Genomic DNA, 15,059 nt, shown 5'->3' with positions numbered 1-15,059 from the left:
AACCTTATATATATATATATATATGCTGCTTACAAGAGACTCACTTCAGATCTAAAGACACACATAGATTGCAAGTGAGGGGATGGAAAAGGTATTCTATGCAAATGGAAATGACAAGAAAGCTGGGTAACAATACTTATATCAGACAAAATAGACTTTAAAACAAAGACTGTAGCAAGAGACAAAGAAGGATATTACATAATGATCAAGGGATCAATCAATTGTAAATATATATGCACCCAACATAGGAGCACCTAAATACATGAAGCAAATATTAATAGACATAAAGGGAGAAACTGACAGTACTACAATAATATAAGGGACTTTAACACCCCACTTACATCAATGGACAGATCACCCAGACAGAAAACTGATAAGGAAACACTGGCCTTAAATAACACCTTAGACTAGATGGATGTGACAGATATATATAGACCATTCCATCCAAAAGCAATGGGATACATATTCTTTTCAAGTGCACATGGAACATTCTCCAAGATAGGTTACATGCTAGGCCACAAAACAAATCTCAGTAAATGAAGGAGTATTGAAACCATATCAGGCATCTTGTCCAACAACAACACTATGAGACTAGGAATCAATTACAAGGGGGAAAAAAAGGCAAAAACCACAAAAACATGGAGGATAAAAATATGCTACTAAATAACAAATGGATCACTGAAGAAAGCAAATAAGAAATCAGAAAATAGCTGGAGAGAGGTGAAAATGAAAATACAATGATCGAAAATTTATGGGATGCAGCAAAAGGGAAGTTCTAAGAGGGAAGTTTATAGGAATACAAGCCTAACTCAGGAAACAAGAAAAATCTCAAAGAACCTAACCTTACATCTAACAGAATTAGAAAAAGAACAAACAAAACCCAAACTTAGTAGAAGGAAAGAAATCATAAAGATCAGAGCAGAAATTAATGAAATGGAGACCAAAAAAAAAAAAAAAAATTAGAAAAGATCAATGAAACTAAGGGCTGGTTCTTTGAAAAGATAAGCCAAATGAATGACCATTTAGCCAGACTCATCAAGAAAAAAAGAGAGAGGGCCTAAATCGATAAAATTAGAAATGAAAAAGGAGAAGTTACAACTGACACCACAGAAATACAAAGGATCATAAGAGGTAACTACAAACAATTATATACCAATAAAATGAACAACCTAGAAGAAATGGACAAATTCCTAGAAATGTACAATCTCCCAAGACTGAAACAGGAAGAAATAGAAATTATGAACAGACCAATTACAACTAATGAAATTGAATCAGTAAAAAACAAAACAAAACAAAACTTCCAACAAACAAAATCCAGAACCAGATGGCTTCACAGGTGCATTCTACCAAACATTTAGAAGAGAGTTAACACCTATCCTTCTCAAACTATTCCAAAAAGTTGCAGGGGAAGAAACACTTCTGAACTCCTTCTGTGAGGCCAGCATCACCTTGATCTCCAAACCAGACAAAGATATCACAAAAATTAGAAAATTACAGACCAATATCAGTGATGAACATAGATGTAAAAATCCTCAACAAAATATTAGCAAAACAAATTCAACAGTACATGAAAAGGATCATACACCACTTTCAAGTGGTATGCAAGGATGGTTCACTATCTCTAATTCAATCAATGTGATACACCATATTAACAAATTAAAGACTAAAAATCACATGATCATCTCAATAGTTGCAGAAAAAGTTTTGACAAAATTCAACATGCATTTATGATAAAAACCCTCAACAAAACGGATATAGAGGGAACATACTTCAACACAATAAAGGCCATAGATGACAAACCTATGGCCAACATCATGCTCAATGGTCAAAAGCTGAAAGCATTTCTTATAAGATCAGGAACCACTCTTGTCAGTTTTATTCAACTGACAATTTAGTATTGGAAGTCCTAGCCACAGCAGTCAGACAAGAAATAGAAATAAAAGGAATCCAAATTAGAAAAGAAGTAAAATTGTCACTGTTTACAGATGACATGATACTATATATCAAAAGTCATAAAGACATCCCCCCCCAAAATTTAGAACTAGTAAATGAGTTCAATAACATTGCAGGATACAAAGTTAATATACAGATCTTTTACATTTCTATACACTAAAAATAAACTATCAAAAAGAGAAGTTAAGAAGACAATCCTATCTACAATTGCATCAAAAAGAATAAAATACCTAGGAATTAATCTAACCAAAAAGGTAAAAGACATGTACTCAGAAAACTATAAGACATTGATGAAAGAAATTGAAGATGAGACAAACAAATGGAAAGATACACTGTGCTCATGGATTGGAAGAATTAATATTGTTAAAATGACCATACTATTCAAGGCAATCTACAGATTCAAGGCAATCTACAGATCAAAGCAATCCCTATCCAAATAACTGTAGCATTTTTCACCGAACTAGAACAAATAACTCTAAAATTTGTATGGAACCACAAAAGACCATGAATAGACAAAACAATTTTGAGAATGAAGGACAAAGCTGTAGGTATTAGGCTTATATATACAAATTATAGTAATAAAAAGCATAGTAGTGACACAAAACCAGACACATAGATAAATGGAGCAGAATAGAAATCCCAGAAATAAACCCACAGTTATATGATCAATTAATTTGACAAAGGAGGCAAGAATATGCGGTGGGGAAAAGACAGCCTCTTCAATAAATGATGTTAGGAAATAGGATAGCTATATGCAAAAGAATCAAACTGGACTTCTTTCTCACACCATGAATAAAAATAAACTCAAAGTGCATTAATGACTTATATGTAGGTACCTGAAACCATAAAACTTCTAGAAGAAAACAGTCAGTTTGCTCTTTGATATCAATCTTAGCAACATTTTTTGGATCTGTCTCCTCAGGCAAGGGAAACAAAAACACAACTTTAAACAATTGTGCTTGATGGGACTACATCAAACTAAAAAGCTTTTGCACAACGAAGGAAACTATCAACAAAATGAAAAGGCAGCCTACTGAATAAAAGAAGATATCTGATAAGTGGTTAATACTCAAGGTATACAAAGAGCTCTTATAATTTAACAACAAAAAACAAGCAACCCGATTAAAAAATGGCCTCAGGACCTGAATAGATATTTTCCCAAAGAAGAAATACAGATGGCCAAAAGACACTTTAAAAGATGCTCAACATCACTAATCATCAGGTAAATGCAAATCAAAAACCACAATGAGGTACCCCTTATATCTGTCAGGATAACTATCATAAAGAAAAAACAACAAATAACAAGTGTTGGCGAGGATGTGGAGAAAGGAGAATCCTCGTGGGCTGTTGGTAAGAATGGAATTTGGTGCAGCCACTATGGAAAACAGTATGGGGTTTTCTCAAAAAAATGAAAACTAGAACTGCCATATGATTCAGCAGTTCTGAGTATTTACCAGAAGAAAACAAAAACACTAATTCAAAAATATATATGCATCCCAATATTTATTGCAGCGTTATTTACAATAGCTTAGATATGGAAGCAATCTAAATGTCCATTGATAGATGAGTGGATAAAGAAGATTATAGATATAGATAAATAATGGAATACTACTCAGTCATAAAAAATAAAATCTTGCCATTTGTGACAACATGGATGGATCTAGAGGGTATTATGCTAAGTGAAATGTCAGTCAGAGAAAGATAAATACTACATGATATCACTAACATGTGGAATCTAAAAAATAAAACAAACAAACAAAACAAAATGAAAACAGACTCATAGATACAGAGAACAAACAAGTGGTTGCCAGAAGGGAGGGGGTGGGGAGATGGGTAAAATAGGTGAAGGGGATTAATAAGGACAAACCTCCAGTTATATAACAAATAAGCTATGGGGATGTAATATACAGCATAAGAAATATGGTCAATAATATTATAATAACTTTGTATGGGGACAGATTGTTATTAGACTTATCATGGTGATCACTTCAAAATGTCTACAAATGTCAAATCACTATATAGTACACCTGAAACAAACATAATATGTATGACTATATTTCAATTAAAAAATATTTTTAAGCAAAGGAAAAAAGGAAAATTTTCCCTTCTGTGGTGTGGAGTGTGGAATTGCTGGGGACCAGCTAGGAGGCTACTGATGGTGATGAGGACTAGGGTAGAGCAAAGGGGCAGAGTTGAGAGCTCCTGAGGAGACCATGGAACAGGTTCAGAGATGTATTGGGTGGGGGCAGGGGAGGGGAAGTGAGGTGTCAAGGATGACACTTTCTCAGCAGAGACACAGAAGGCTGAGACACCAGCTCTGCCTTGAGTACGGGACTGCCCGGTGGAGGAGAGAGATCAGCAAGTGTGACCATGTCACCAAATCGTAAGTTTCAACCGAGGCACCAACCAACAATGGATGCCACCTCCCCAGGAGGTGCTCGACCATGTACACAATTTTTAGACAAATTAGCTCAAAACTAGTTAAACTGTCTTGGCCCCTTCATGCAGACTGAAGATTACAAAAAAGGTGGCAGAGTTGATAGAATAGTTGGTTTTTGAGAAGGATTTCCAATGTAGAGACCAGTGACCCCCCCCCTCAAGATAAAGGGGTGGGGTGGGGGTCAATGCTACCTCTTAATCCCAGGCTTAGTGAGAGGGGCTTCCATGGACCACCTGGGGAGCATGTCATGGATTCCCTGCACCTGGAATGCAGGGCACTGGAGCCCCACTCTTGCCTGGGGAAGGTAAAGTGGCCCAGGTCAGCATGGTCCAGCGAGTGGGGAAAGTTCCGATAGAGTCCTGGAAGAGATGTGCGGCAGAGAGGTCAGCCAGAGGTCATTTGACAGGGGATTTCTGTGGAAGAGGGTAGCCTGCCAGGGGGAGGGACCCTTGGCAGTGGGGGGCTGTGGGGATTCACTGCTGGGGCAGAAGCTGAGGTGGGATTAGGAACTGTCATCCAAAGGAGGGACAGGGAGCTGAGTTGGAAGGAGTCCTGGGAGCAAACACACAAAGATTCCCAAGGAAGAGTTGGCCTTAAATATCCAAGGGGCCCAACCCTGCAGTGGGGTGGGGGTGGGGGTAGGGTGGGGTCAGACCTCCAGCCCCCAAGAGAGGGAGGAGGTCAGAGAGATAGAATTTGAATTAATTAGAATTAATTTGACAAAGGAGGCAAGAATATCCGGTGGGGAAAAGACAGCCTCTTCAATAAATAAATAAATAAACCTCCCCACTTCCCCGACCTTGTGAAAATCACAAAGAATGAGTTTGGTGAGTGTGGTCAGGTGGGGTGGGGTGGGGTGCAGGGGCCTGGGACTGGGCTGGAGTAGTAGACGGCGCCAGATTTGGGGTCCTAGTCAGTGGAGCTAAGGAGTGGGTACTTTGTTTTCTAGGAGACGGGGCAACAAGGGAATAATGTGTCCGCATAATTTTTCTGGAAAAGCAACCTGGCAGGAGTGCAGTGAGGCAGACGGAGATTTGCTGGACATCCAGCTAGGGGACCTGGTCCCAGTGAGAGAGGAGGGAGGTGGGGACTAAGAAGGTGGCACAGGGGACAGAGAGGAGGGGTCGACTGCAAAGACGTGCTCTAAGGGTTTTTGCCCTTGACAATGGGTGTGTGTGTGTGTGCACTTTTTTTGGTTGGGACAGGAAGAGGAGTGGGTGGAAACAGGGGTGAGGGGTTGGAGCCAGCATGGCTGGAGAATGGGGACAGGATAGGGAAGGGTGAGGAGATGAGAGCCTACGGGCCTTGAGGAGGGATCAGGATTTTATTCTAAGGGCATGAGAAGCCTTTGGAAACATATACACTGGGGAGTGACATGATCTGATTTATTTTTAAGTAAAATCCCTCGGGCTGCTCTGAGCAGAGTGGATAGGAGGAAGGGGGCGGAAGTGGTTGAAGATGTGCTTTCCTGATACACCAGGTAGCAGGAACAGGGACAGGGTTTGCCTAAAATGTCTGTGAGAACTAACATTTCAGTGAAACTGGAAAACCACCAATCCCACATCACCTGTCCTGCTCCCAGAATAAGAGGTGGTTCATTTTGAGATACCAGACCAGCTGGTACCTTGAATGAGAAATTAGGGACACGAGGTGGGTAGGGAGCCACGGGAGGGAGCCAGAGCTGCCAGGACGGGCACTCCTGTTCTTTGCACTTGTATATGCTCTGTAGACACCCCCAACACACATACCTGTAATTCACTCACTCACTCATCATTGCTTGAGTCACACTCACACTCTGCTAGGCACCGGGGATACACAGGACCTTCCGGGAAGGAGCTGCGTCTGGTGGAAGAGAGAAGTCATTGGGGAAGACTGAGTTTTTGCCCTGGTTCTCACCCCTCACCGTGTCCACACCCTTTGCTGTGTACATTTACGGCCCTTGACACTGGGCTCGGACATGTGCATTGCTTGGCTTGGTTGAGGATGTTAGCAGATTGATGAAAGTGCTTGCCTTGTCAGGGTGGCCCTCCTTGCCCTTCGACCATGGCCACGAGAAGAGCTTTCTCTGGGCAGCTGAACCCATTAGCGCAGGCCTGCCCTAGCCACAGCCAGCTGGTCCTGTAGCTGGATGCAGAGCGGTTGAGCCCAGTGTAGATGTCACCCCAGCTGAGCCCCAGACATGTGAGAAATAATGCTTATGCCACTGAGATTTCTGTGGTGGTTGTGTCGCAGGAGCTGGCTGGTACGGAGAGGCACACACTAGCTCCGATGTTAGAGTGGACTAGGGCTCGCACAAGGAAAGCACCAGCTATGTTTAGAAAACAGAACTTCTTCAGTTTAATTGCAGTGTGGGTTTCCTAAGGGGGAAGTTGGGTCAGATTACAGGACCTCCAATGCCATGGAATTCTATTAGTGCTGGGGATATTTGTTATTCTTTTTTTGGCAACCCAACATCTGAATGCCCTTCTAAAGTTTGAGGACAGCACGGGTCCCAGGGTAAGAGCTGAAAATGCCAAATCCTCACTTTCCCAGCCTCCTTTCCAGCAAGGTGTGGGCACACCACTTAGGCTCAACCAATCAGATGCACAAGCCCCAGGCTCTGAATTGGCACAAGGCAGCAGAGTCCATTCTGGTCCAGCATCGGTGGCAGCGGGGTCCTTACCCAACCACATGAACTCAGGCATCCTTCCAGGGTGCAGCCCCTAAGCATGGTTCTTAGCCCTCTGGAAAATCCTGAAACCCCTCTTCCCCCCATTAACTTTTTTTTTTTTTTTTTTTTTTTTTTCGGTACGTGGGCCTCTCACTGTTGTGGCCTCTCCCGCTGCGGAGCACAGGCTCCGGATGCGCAGGCTCAGCTGCCATGGCTCACGGGCCCAGCCGCTCCGCGGCATGTGGGATCTTCCCGGTCCGGGGCACGAACCCGTGTCCCCTGCATCGGCAGGCGGACTCTCAACCACTGCGCCACCAGGGAAGCCCCCCCCATTAACTTTTAAATAAATAATTTTTCTACTTAAACTAGCCAATGTTAGTTTCTGTTGCTTGCAACCCAGAATCCTGGCTGATAAAATTTGGCTGTACTGAGGAGTAACTGAAGGTTTTTGAACTGGAGAGTGACACGACCAAAGGCAAGCTTTAGGAGAATTGATTCAGCAGCAGGGGGATGTAGTTAAAGGGGAAGGAGACAGGGGCAATGAGATCGTTTTGTGTGTGTGAGAGAGCATGTGTGTGCAAGCATGCATTTGTGCACACGTGCCAGTGGTCAATGGGATAAACAGGCCCCTCCTTTAACCAGAAGTTTGGGGTCCCAATAATTATCCTGTCTGCACTTTGTGTCAGCTTTATCAGTGTGCAGAAGTATACGTCCATGTTCAGGGCCTCATGGTAATCCTAGGTTGGACAAGGTGTCTGACACAGACATTGCTCTGCTTGGGATGGAAGGTAGGTCTGCAAATCATGCCCTGAGCACCTTTTCCCAAGTCAAACATGTATAGGGTCCTCACACCAAAGAGCCTGGGATGGGGATTGGGTCAGCAGACAGGACTGCACCAGGGGCCTGGCCCAGATAAGCTTTCATAGTGGAAAACAGCAGATGACGCAGGCCAGTGGGAGACAGGGCAGAGCCTGAGGCCCAGCACTGCCCTCTCATGCTCCCTTCCAGTCAATCCCCTCCCCACGTGCCTAGCCCCTACAACCACTAGGCTAGTTTCACCACTTCTAGAATGTCAAATACATGTGATCAGACAGCATGTAGTTTATTCTGACTGGTTTCTTTCTCTACGAATAATGCTCTCGAGACTCATCCATGTTTTGGCAAGTATCACCACTTCTTCCTTTTTTTTATGGCTGAATAGTCTTGGCCAGTCAATGGGCATCTGAGTTGTTTCTAGTTTGTGGCTATTATGAATAAAGCTTCTATGAACATTCAAATGCAGCTTTTGTGTGGACATATATTTTCACTTCTCTTAGGTAGATACCCAGGAGTGGAAATTATGGGTTGTGTGGGAAGGGTCTTTATAAGAAAGTGCCAAACTCTTTTGCAAAGTGGTGGTACCATTTTACACTGCCACCAGCGGTGTGAGAGTTCTAGTTGCTCCACGTCCCCATCAACACTTGGTATTGTTTCAGACTCTGCTCTCTTAATCATGGTGTTCTAAGGCCATGGGATTCTCTAAAAGTATTTTGATTTCAGTTTTTTGAAAAAATTCCAATAAAAGTTTAAATTATTTTTTCTCTGAATGGGTCCTCATGTAAAATGAACACTTTATTTCATTTTTTTCTCTGAATGGATCCTCATGAAAAATGATATTTCCCTAGTGATTTCCCAGTAATCTTTTAAGGTCTCCATCCTGAAGAACCGAGTGCACAATTAACAACGGAGGTCAAACCATATGGTGCCAGCAGGGGGCGTGCGTCATCCACACTTAAACTCCACTCCTATTTCTCATTCAGTCTTTGAGGGGACCCTACACAATCCCTCAGCAGAACAGAGGCGGAGGTAAAGTTGATCTTTTCTGAGTGATGACGTTTAGGGCCAGAAATACCTTCCCCTGTTAGGGACTTGGGTGGCTCCAAAACACAAAGCTGCCCCAGGCTCTGGGGAGGGATGTGAGTGCTGACTGCTGCTTGGATGTCCTGCATCACTCAGGAGCTTTGAAAACTCCCCCTGCCCAGGCTGCCCCAGACTGAGTCAATCAAGATCTCTGGGACAACCCGGGCATCACCATTTAAAAACTCTCCAGGTGGCTCTGATGTGCAGCTGGGGCTGTGCGCCCCGGGATGGAAGCTTGTTAATCCTCCCCCATAGCCCAGGTGAGCCGATCAAGTTAGTGAGTTCACCTGGGACATATAGGTCACGGTGGCTCCAAATTTCAGTACATAGAAAAACCCCTGGGAGGAGAGGGGGGGTTGTTGAAAATGTAGATTCCAAGTGTCCCCCTCAGAGATTTTGATTCAGTGGTTGGGGGTAAGGGATCAGAAATTGTCATTTTGATGAGTTCTTCCGCAGAGTCGAATCCAGAGTCCTGGAATCCCACCTTAGGAAAAATTGACCTTGACAGCATCTCAGAGGGTAGGAGACTGAGAACAGAGAAGGGGAGGTGGTGCCAGGGGGTCCTGGGCGCTGCGGCTTGGGGCTAAGGGCACTGTGGGTGGGCTCAGCTCTGGGCAGAGAAATTGTGAGGCACAGAGATGACAGAGAGGAACCGTGAAAGCCTTGTGGCTGTTGCAGACCAGCTCCCTCCTCCTCTCTGCACCCCACCTCAGGCTGGGGGGCCAGGCATGGAGGGCAGAGGCCCTCCTGCCCTCCTCAGTCCCCGGTGGTCTTGGGACAGAGCCCCCTCTGTCTGATCTAGGTTCTGCAGCAGAGCCTAGAGCTGGCGCATCACGGTGGCCACTAGCTGGGTGGCCTGTCATGGTTCCTCAATGTCCACCTGCACCTGCCACTCAGTGTCATAGAATGTCCCAGCTACCTGATGGAGAGTCTGCCAGGTCCAAATCCACAAAAGCCCCTGGAGCGCCCCCTGCTGTAGGCAGACAAGCAATGCTATCCAGCCCTCATATCTCTTGTGACACTATCACCCCAGGCAATGCTCCCATCCTTCTTCCTGGATTGAGCTGAAACCTGCCTTTCCGTAATCACCACCTGCGGGTGTAAGATTGCCCTTTCAGCCTTGGTCTAGACAATCATTCACATTTTTAGACCCTTGAAATGTCCTCTTCTCCAGGCCAAATGTGCTCAGAACGATATTGGTTCTGGAACACTTTACCAATCTATCTTGTAAAGTGTGTTTGCTTTTCAGCCCATTCTGTTTTCCTTGTAGTACTTTAGAGCTCTGCTGCAATTTGTTCATTCGTGCATCCATTCATTCACTGAACAAAGGGGTCCTGAAGGCCACAGTGTGCCAGGCATCTTATAGGTACTGGGAACCCAACAGTGAGCAAGGAGGCACCAGCCCTGCCCTCACAGAGCTCAAGGCTGGGAGAGGCAGGAGATGGGTAACAAGTAAGCAGGGCCTTACAAGACAGTCCTCCCAGGAAACTGGATTTTTCATCTGTTCACTAGTATCTCTGATGTGTTAGTGTGGGTCAGGACCCACAGAGGAAGGAGGACACCGGCGGTTGGTCCTTGCCTACGGGACCCAAAGGAGGGCTTCTGGGACAATCTGAGATGATAACGAAGCATCACACACAACCCACCACCCCCGCCCCCGCCATACAAAATAAGAAAGAGAGAAATCCTCAGTCATGAACATTTATTAAGCTTCTACTGTCTTCCAGAGGCTTCTGCTTACTGAGTATTTTCTCCAAGTGCTCAATATGCTTTAATGAGTCATTCTCCCCCTTTTATAGGTGGGGAGACAGGCTTGCCCAGGCTGCACAGCCAGGAGGTGGTGGGCAGACCAGTTTTGTCTGATGACCTCACGCCACCAGGACAGAGGAATGAGAGTTCCAAGTGAATTGAAAATTTCTAGCTTTCAGGATTTACATAGAAATCTTAAATTCGGGTTGTAAGAAATCTTAATAAAATAAGCAAGGAAGAGGAGTCCAGTGGCCCTAAGGGAAACTTTCTTGCTGATCAGGGGTAGAGAGGGGCCTCTGGTTCTCTCTCTCTGACTCAGAATCCCCATGTGGGGATGCAGGGAAGGTAAGGGCTGAGTGGGGTGGGCATCCAGGTGAGCTCTCAGGGTTTCTATTATCTCCTTGCAAGCGCAGAGGGCAATATGGGTAAATGGAGGGCTCTTGTTAGAACAGATGCTGGTTAATCTTGCCGGCCTGTCGGGGCACTGTGGGGGTCACCTAGGACTCGATGGGCTTTCCCAGTGCCCTTGGTTCTGGCTGCAACAGCAGGAACCCATGACTCACAAAGCACTTTGTGGGTGGTCTGAGTGCTCATCAGAGCAGCAGGTCTCTCCTGGCTGAATGGCCACTTCCAGAGCCGGCAGTCTTGAGGAGATGGAAACACAGAGATCAAGAAGGATTCAGTAAGAATATTGCCTGCCCCGTAAGATGAGCAGCGGTCATGAATAATAGAGAGAAATGGAGTCCTCTGAGTCCTGGGGGCCCGGCTGGTTTGGGGCCCTGTCCTCCTCAGAAAGACCTCAGGCCCTGGGGGCATCTTTCACGGCCCTTGGGGCTGTGAGGCTGGGGTATCTTTATGGGAGATGCCCCACCTGCCCCTGCGGGGGCTCTGCTGTGAGGCCAGGTAGGACACAGATGCCAAGGGCTTGATGTCACCTGATTCTCCATGAAAGGGGGAGTGGGGCGGGTGGGGAAGGGAGGAGTAAGGAGGATAACCTGTCCTCAGTCCCCATGAATAAGTCATGAGACCCAAAGAGAACCCCACGGCAGGTGCAGCGGAGGGGGCCAGAGACAGGAAGGGCAGAGATAAAGCACCGAGGTTCTGCTCAGGGGCCAGCGAGGAGGGGGGACCAGACAGCTCTGTGGGCATGTGTGGGCTCTGGCTCCCCCAGGCCTGTGCACGGGAGCTCCAGGTGAGAGGGCCGCGGGTCCAAGGAGGTGCAAAGGGGTGGGCACCGTGAGCCAGTGAGTGGCGGGAAGGGACAGCCGGCAAAATGATGCCCCAGAAGAGAAAGAGGAGAAAGGAGGACATCGACTTTCTAGGCCTGTATGAGCAGGAGCTGCTGAGCTACGCCTCAGAAGATGATGACGAGGAGCTGCAGCACGAGTACTACAAGGCCAAAGGTGTGCGGGGTCCTGGCCTGCGGGGAGGGGGCACAGGCAGGGGCAGTGTGGCCCATACCATCCTGTCCCTGTTTTTTTCTTTTTTTTTTGCGGTACGCGGGCCTCTCACTGCCATGGCCTCTCCCGTTGCGGAGCACAGGCTCCGGACGCGCAGGCCCAGCGGCCATGGCTCACGGGCCCAGCCGCTCCGCGGCATGTGGGATCTTCCCAGACCAGGCCACGAACCCGTGTCCCCTCCATCGGCAGGCGGACTCTCAACCACTGCGCCACCAGGGAAGCCCTGTCCCTGGTTTTGAGGGAGGAACTTTAGGTTCCAACCCAACCCCTTTCTCGTGGATTATCCTGTTGGGTCTATCCTACATCCCCTTGGGGTACACTGGGGCCTCCACTGTACTGAGGGTCACAGAGTCTTATCGGCACAGAATAGACTAGAACCGAAGTGCCCACACTCTCCAGGTCCTACACGTCCCAGAAGCCATGTTCCCGCCTGGTCTCTGAGGTGTGGCCTGCATCAGGCTGTGCAGAGGCCTGTGGGAAGAGACCTGGTCACTCAGTAGGTGCCGAGCAGGGGTGGGGGGCCGCTGCCCACTGCGGCCGATGGAGGTGAGGGCCTGGGGCTTTGCAAGGCGATGGCCCTGGCCCATATGGGGAGGGCAGTTGGTGCTTTGGACCCAGGGCCCAGTCCTTCCAGTCTTACCTTCCTCTGGGGTGTATGGGAGCTGCTTAGAAATGCTCTACCTTCTTGTCAGGTAAACCAGAGAAGGGGTGAACTGGGGACCCAGGAGCCAGTGTTGGCTTGCAGAGAACTATTTTTTTGCTTTGTTGTTTTTGTTGGTGTTGTTTTACTTTTACAGTTAAAAAAAAATATGATTGACTGTGAATGCCCATAGGCAGCGGACTTTATCACTCATAGGTCTGTTTTACTCCTCAATGCTGCCTGCCTGGTCCCTGAAGGCATTTAAATTCTCAGCGCTTCCTCTAAACTGTCTCACTACTCCCTGTAAGCACCAGACTCCCCCATTCATTCACCAGATAAGTATCGAATGCTTGATCTGTGCCTGCCATGGGCTTGTTTGCCCTCCTTAATTCCTGTCTGCTGGGAGTTCCTTGATTATATCCGATTCTGTTGGACTTGTGGCCTCAGCCATCCTGACCTCTGTGCAGGGGGTGGGGGGGCTCCTTTATTTGTCTTGACTCCTAACCCAGCTCCCAGGCTCAGAGGAGGTGGTTGCTGCTATGGTACTATGAGGCTGTGACCCTGCCGAGGCCCCTTTCCCGGCGTGGCGTCCTGGGCACCTTCTGGGGTGGAGGTGGGTATTGTGGGGTGGAAAGAAGGACCTAGAACAAGTGAGGTGTTGCTGCCTTTTCTCAGCACATGTGCTCCAAGCTCTGTCTGGTGGGGCCAGGGGCATCGAGGCTAGATGTGCGGGCAGCACCCATAACAAATACTCTCAGCTTTGGGGTGACTTGTCCCAGCCAACACGAATGCTGGTGAGAGCACTCGAAAACCTCTCTTAGCCGCCATCCCGTCCACTTCTGTTCATGGGTTCTGCCTGCCTTCGTGTGACTATATGATCCTTCACAGCTTCCCTCTTCTTTTTACCCTTCTCAAAGCCTTTTCACTTCCATTCTCACTTTGAATCTTCAAGACCCCCGAGAACAGTCAAGGCAGGTGTGATTAGTCTCAGGTTAAGGACTGAGGCTCCGAGAAATGACGTGATTTCAACAAGGTCACAAGCAGGAGAGACAAGGACTTCAGCAGTTCCCAAGACAAGTCCCCACTTCAGGTCACGATGCTGTTCAGTAGAATCATGGATTTAATGCATCAGGCACCACGCTGAGCACTTTACCCATGTGGATCGGTTTAATCTTCACAACAACCCAACAAAGTGGGTTGGGTTCTTTTTTTTTTTTTTTCTGTTCCCACATCCCTTCCCTCATGCATCTCCCTCCCTCCCACCCTCCCCATCCCACCCCTCCAGGCAGTCACAAAGCACCCAGCTGATCTCCCTGTGCTCTGTGGCTGCTTCCCACTATCTATCTACCTTACGTTTGGTAGTGTATATATGTCCGTGCCTCTCTTTCGCTTTGTCACAGCTTACCCTTCCCCCTCCCCATATCCTCAAGTCCATTCTCAAGTAGGTCTGTGTCTTTATTTCTGTCTTACCCCTATGTTCTTCATGACATTTTTTTTTCTTAAATTCCATATATATGTGTCAGCATACAGTATTTGTCTTTCTCTTTCTGACTTACTTCACTCTGTATGACAGACTCTAGGTCCATCCACCTCATTACAAATAGCTCAATTTCATTTCTTTTTATGGCTGAGTAATATTCCATTGTATATATGTGCCACATCTTCTTTACCCATTCATCCGATGATGGACACTTAGGTTGTTTCCATCTCCGGGCTATTGTAAATAGGGCTGCTATGAACATTTTGGTACATGTCTCTTTTTTTTTTTTTTTTATTAGTTTCTGCTTTATAACAAAGTGAATCAGTCATACATATACATCTGTTCCCACATCCCCTCCCTCAGGCATCTCCCTCCCTCCCACCCTCCCCATCCCACCCCTCCAGGCGGTCACAAAGCACCGAGCTGATCTCCCTGTGCTCTGCGGCTGCTTCCCACTATCTATCTACCTTACGTTTGGTAGTGTATATATGTCCATGCCTCTCTTTCCCTTTGTCACAGCTTCCCCTTCCCCTTCCCCATATCCTCAAGTCCATTCTCAAGTAGGTCTGTGTCTTTATTCCCCTTTTACCCCTAGGTTCTTCATGACATTTTTTTTTTTTAAATTCCATATATATGTGTTAGCATACGGTATTTGTCTTTCTCTTTCTGACTTACTTCACTCTGTATGACAGACTCTAGGTCTATCCACCTCATTACAAATAGCTCAGTTTCGTTTCTTTTTATGGCTGAGTAATATTCCATTGTATATATGTGCCACATCTTCTTTA

At 46.4% G+C, this 15,059-nt stretch overlaps 1 protein-coding gene across 3 annotated transcripts in view; it reads left to right on the top strand.

Annotated features, from left to right (window-relative positions):
• Nucleotides 1-11,964: 11,964 nt before the first annotated feature.
• The window catches only part of LOXHD1 (lipoxygenase homology PLAT domains 1), a gene marked incomplete at both ends in the record, with an annotated part of 209,235 nt that continues 206,140 nt past the window's right edge, over nt 11,965-15,059 (top strand). For all 3 annotated transcript variants that reach the window (XM_079717302.1, XM_079717301.1, XM_079717300.1), the window contains one exon: nt 11,965-12,094. In XM_079717302.1, coding sequence (XP_079573428.1) covers nt 11,965-12,094 — 130 coding nt within the window. The remainder of the gene's footprint in view (nt 12,095-15,059) is intronic.

Source organism: Hyperoodon ampullatus, assembly GCF_949752795.1.
Source record: "Hyperoodon ampullatus genome assembly, chromosome: 13".
NCBI lineage: Eukaryota > Metazoa > Chordata > Mammalia > Artiodactyla > Ziphiidae > Hyperoodon > Hyperoodon ampullatus.
Note: the sequence above shows the minus strand (reverse complement) of the source record. Positions and strands in the feature narration are given on the sequence as shown.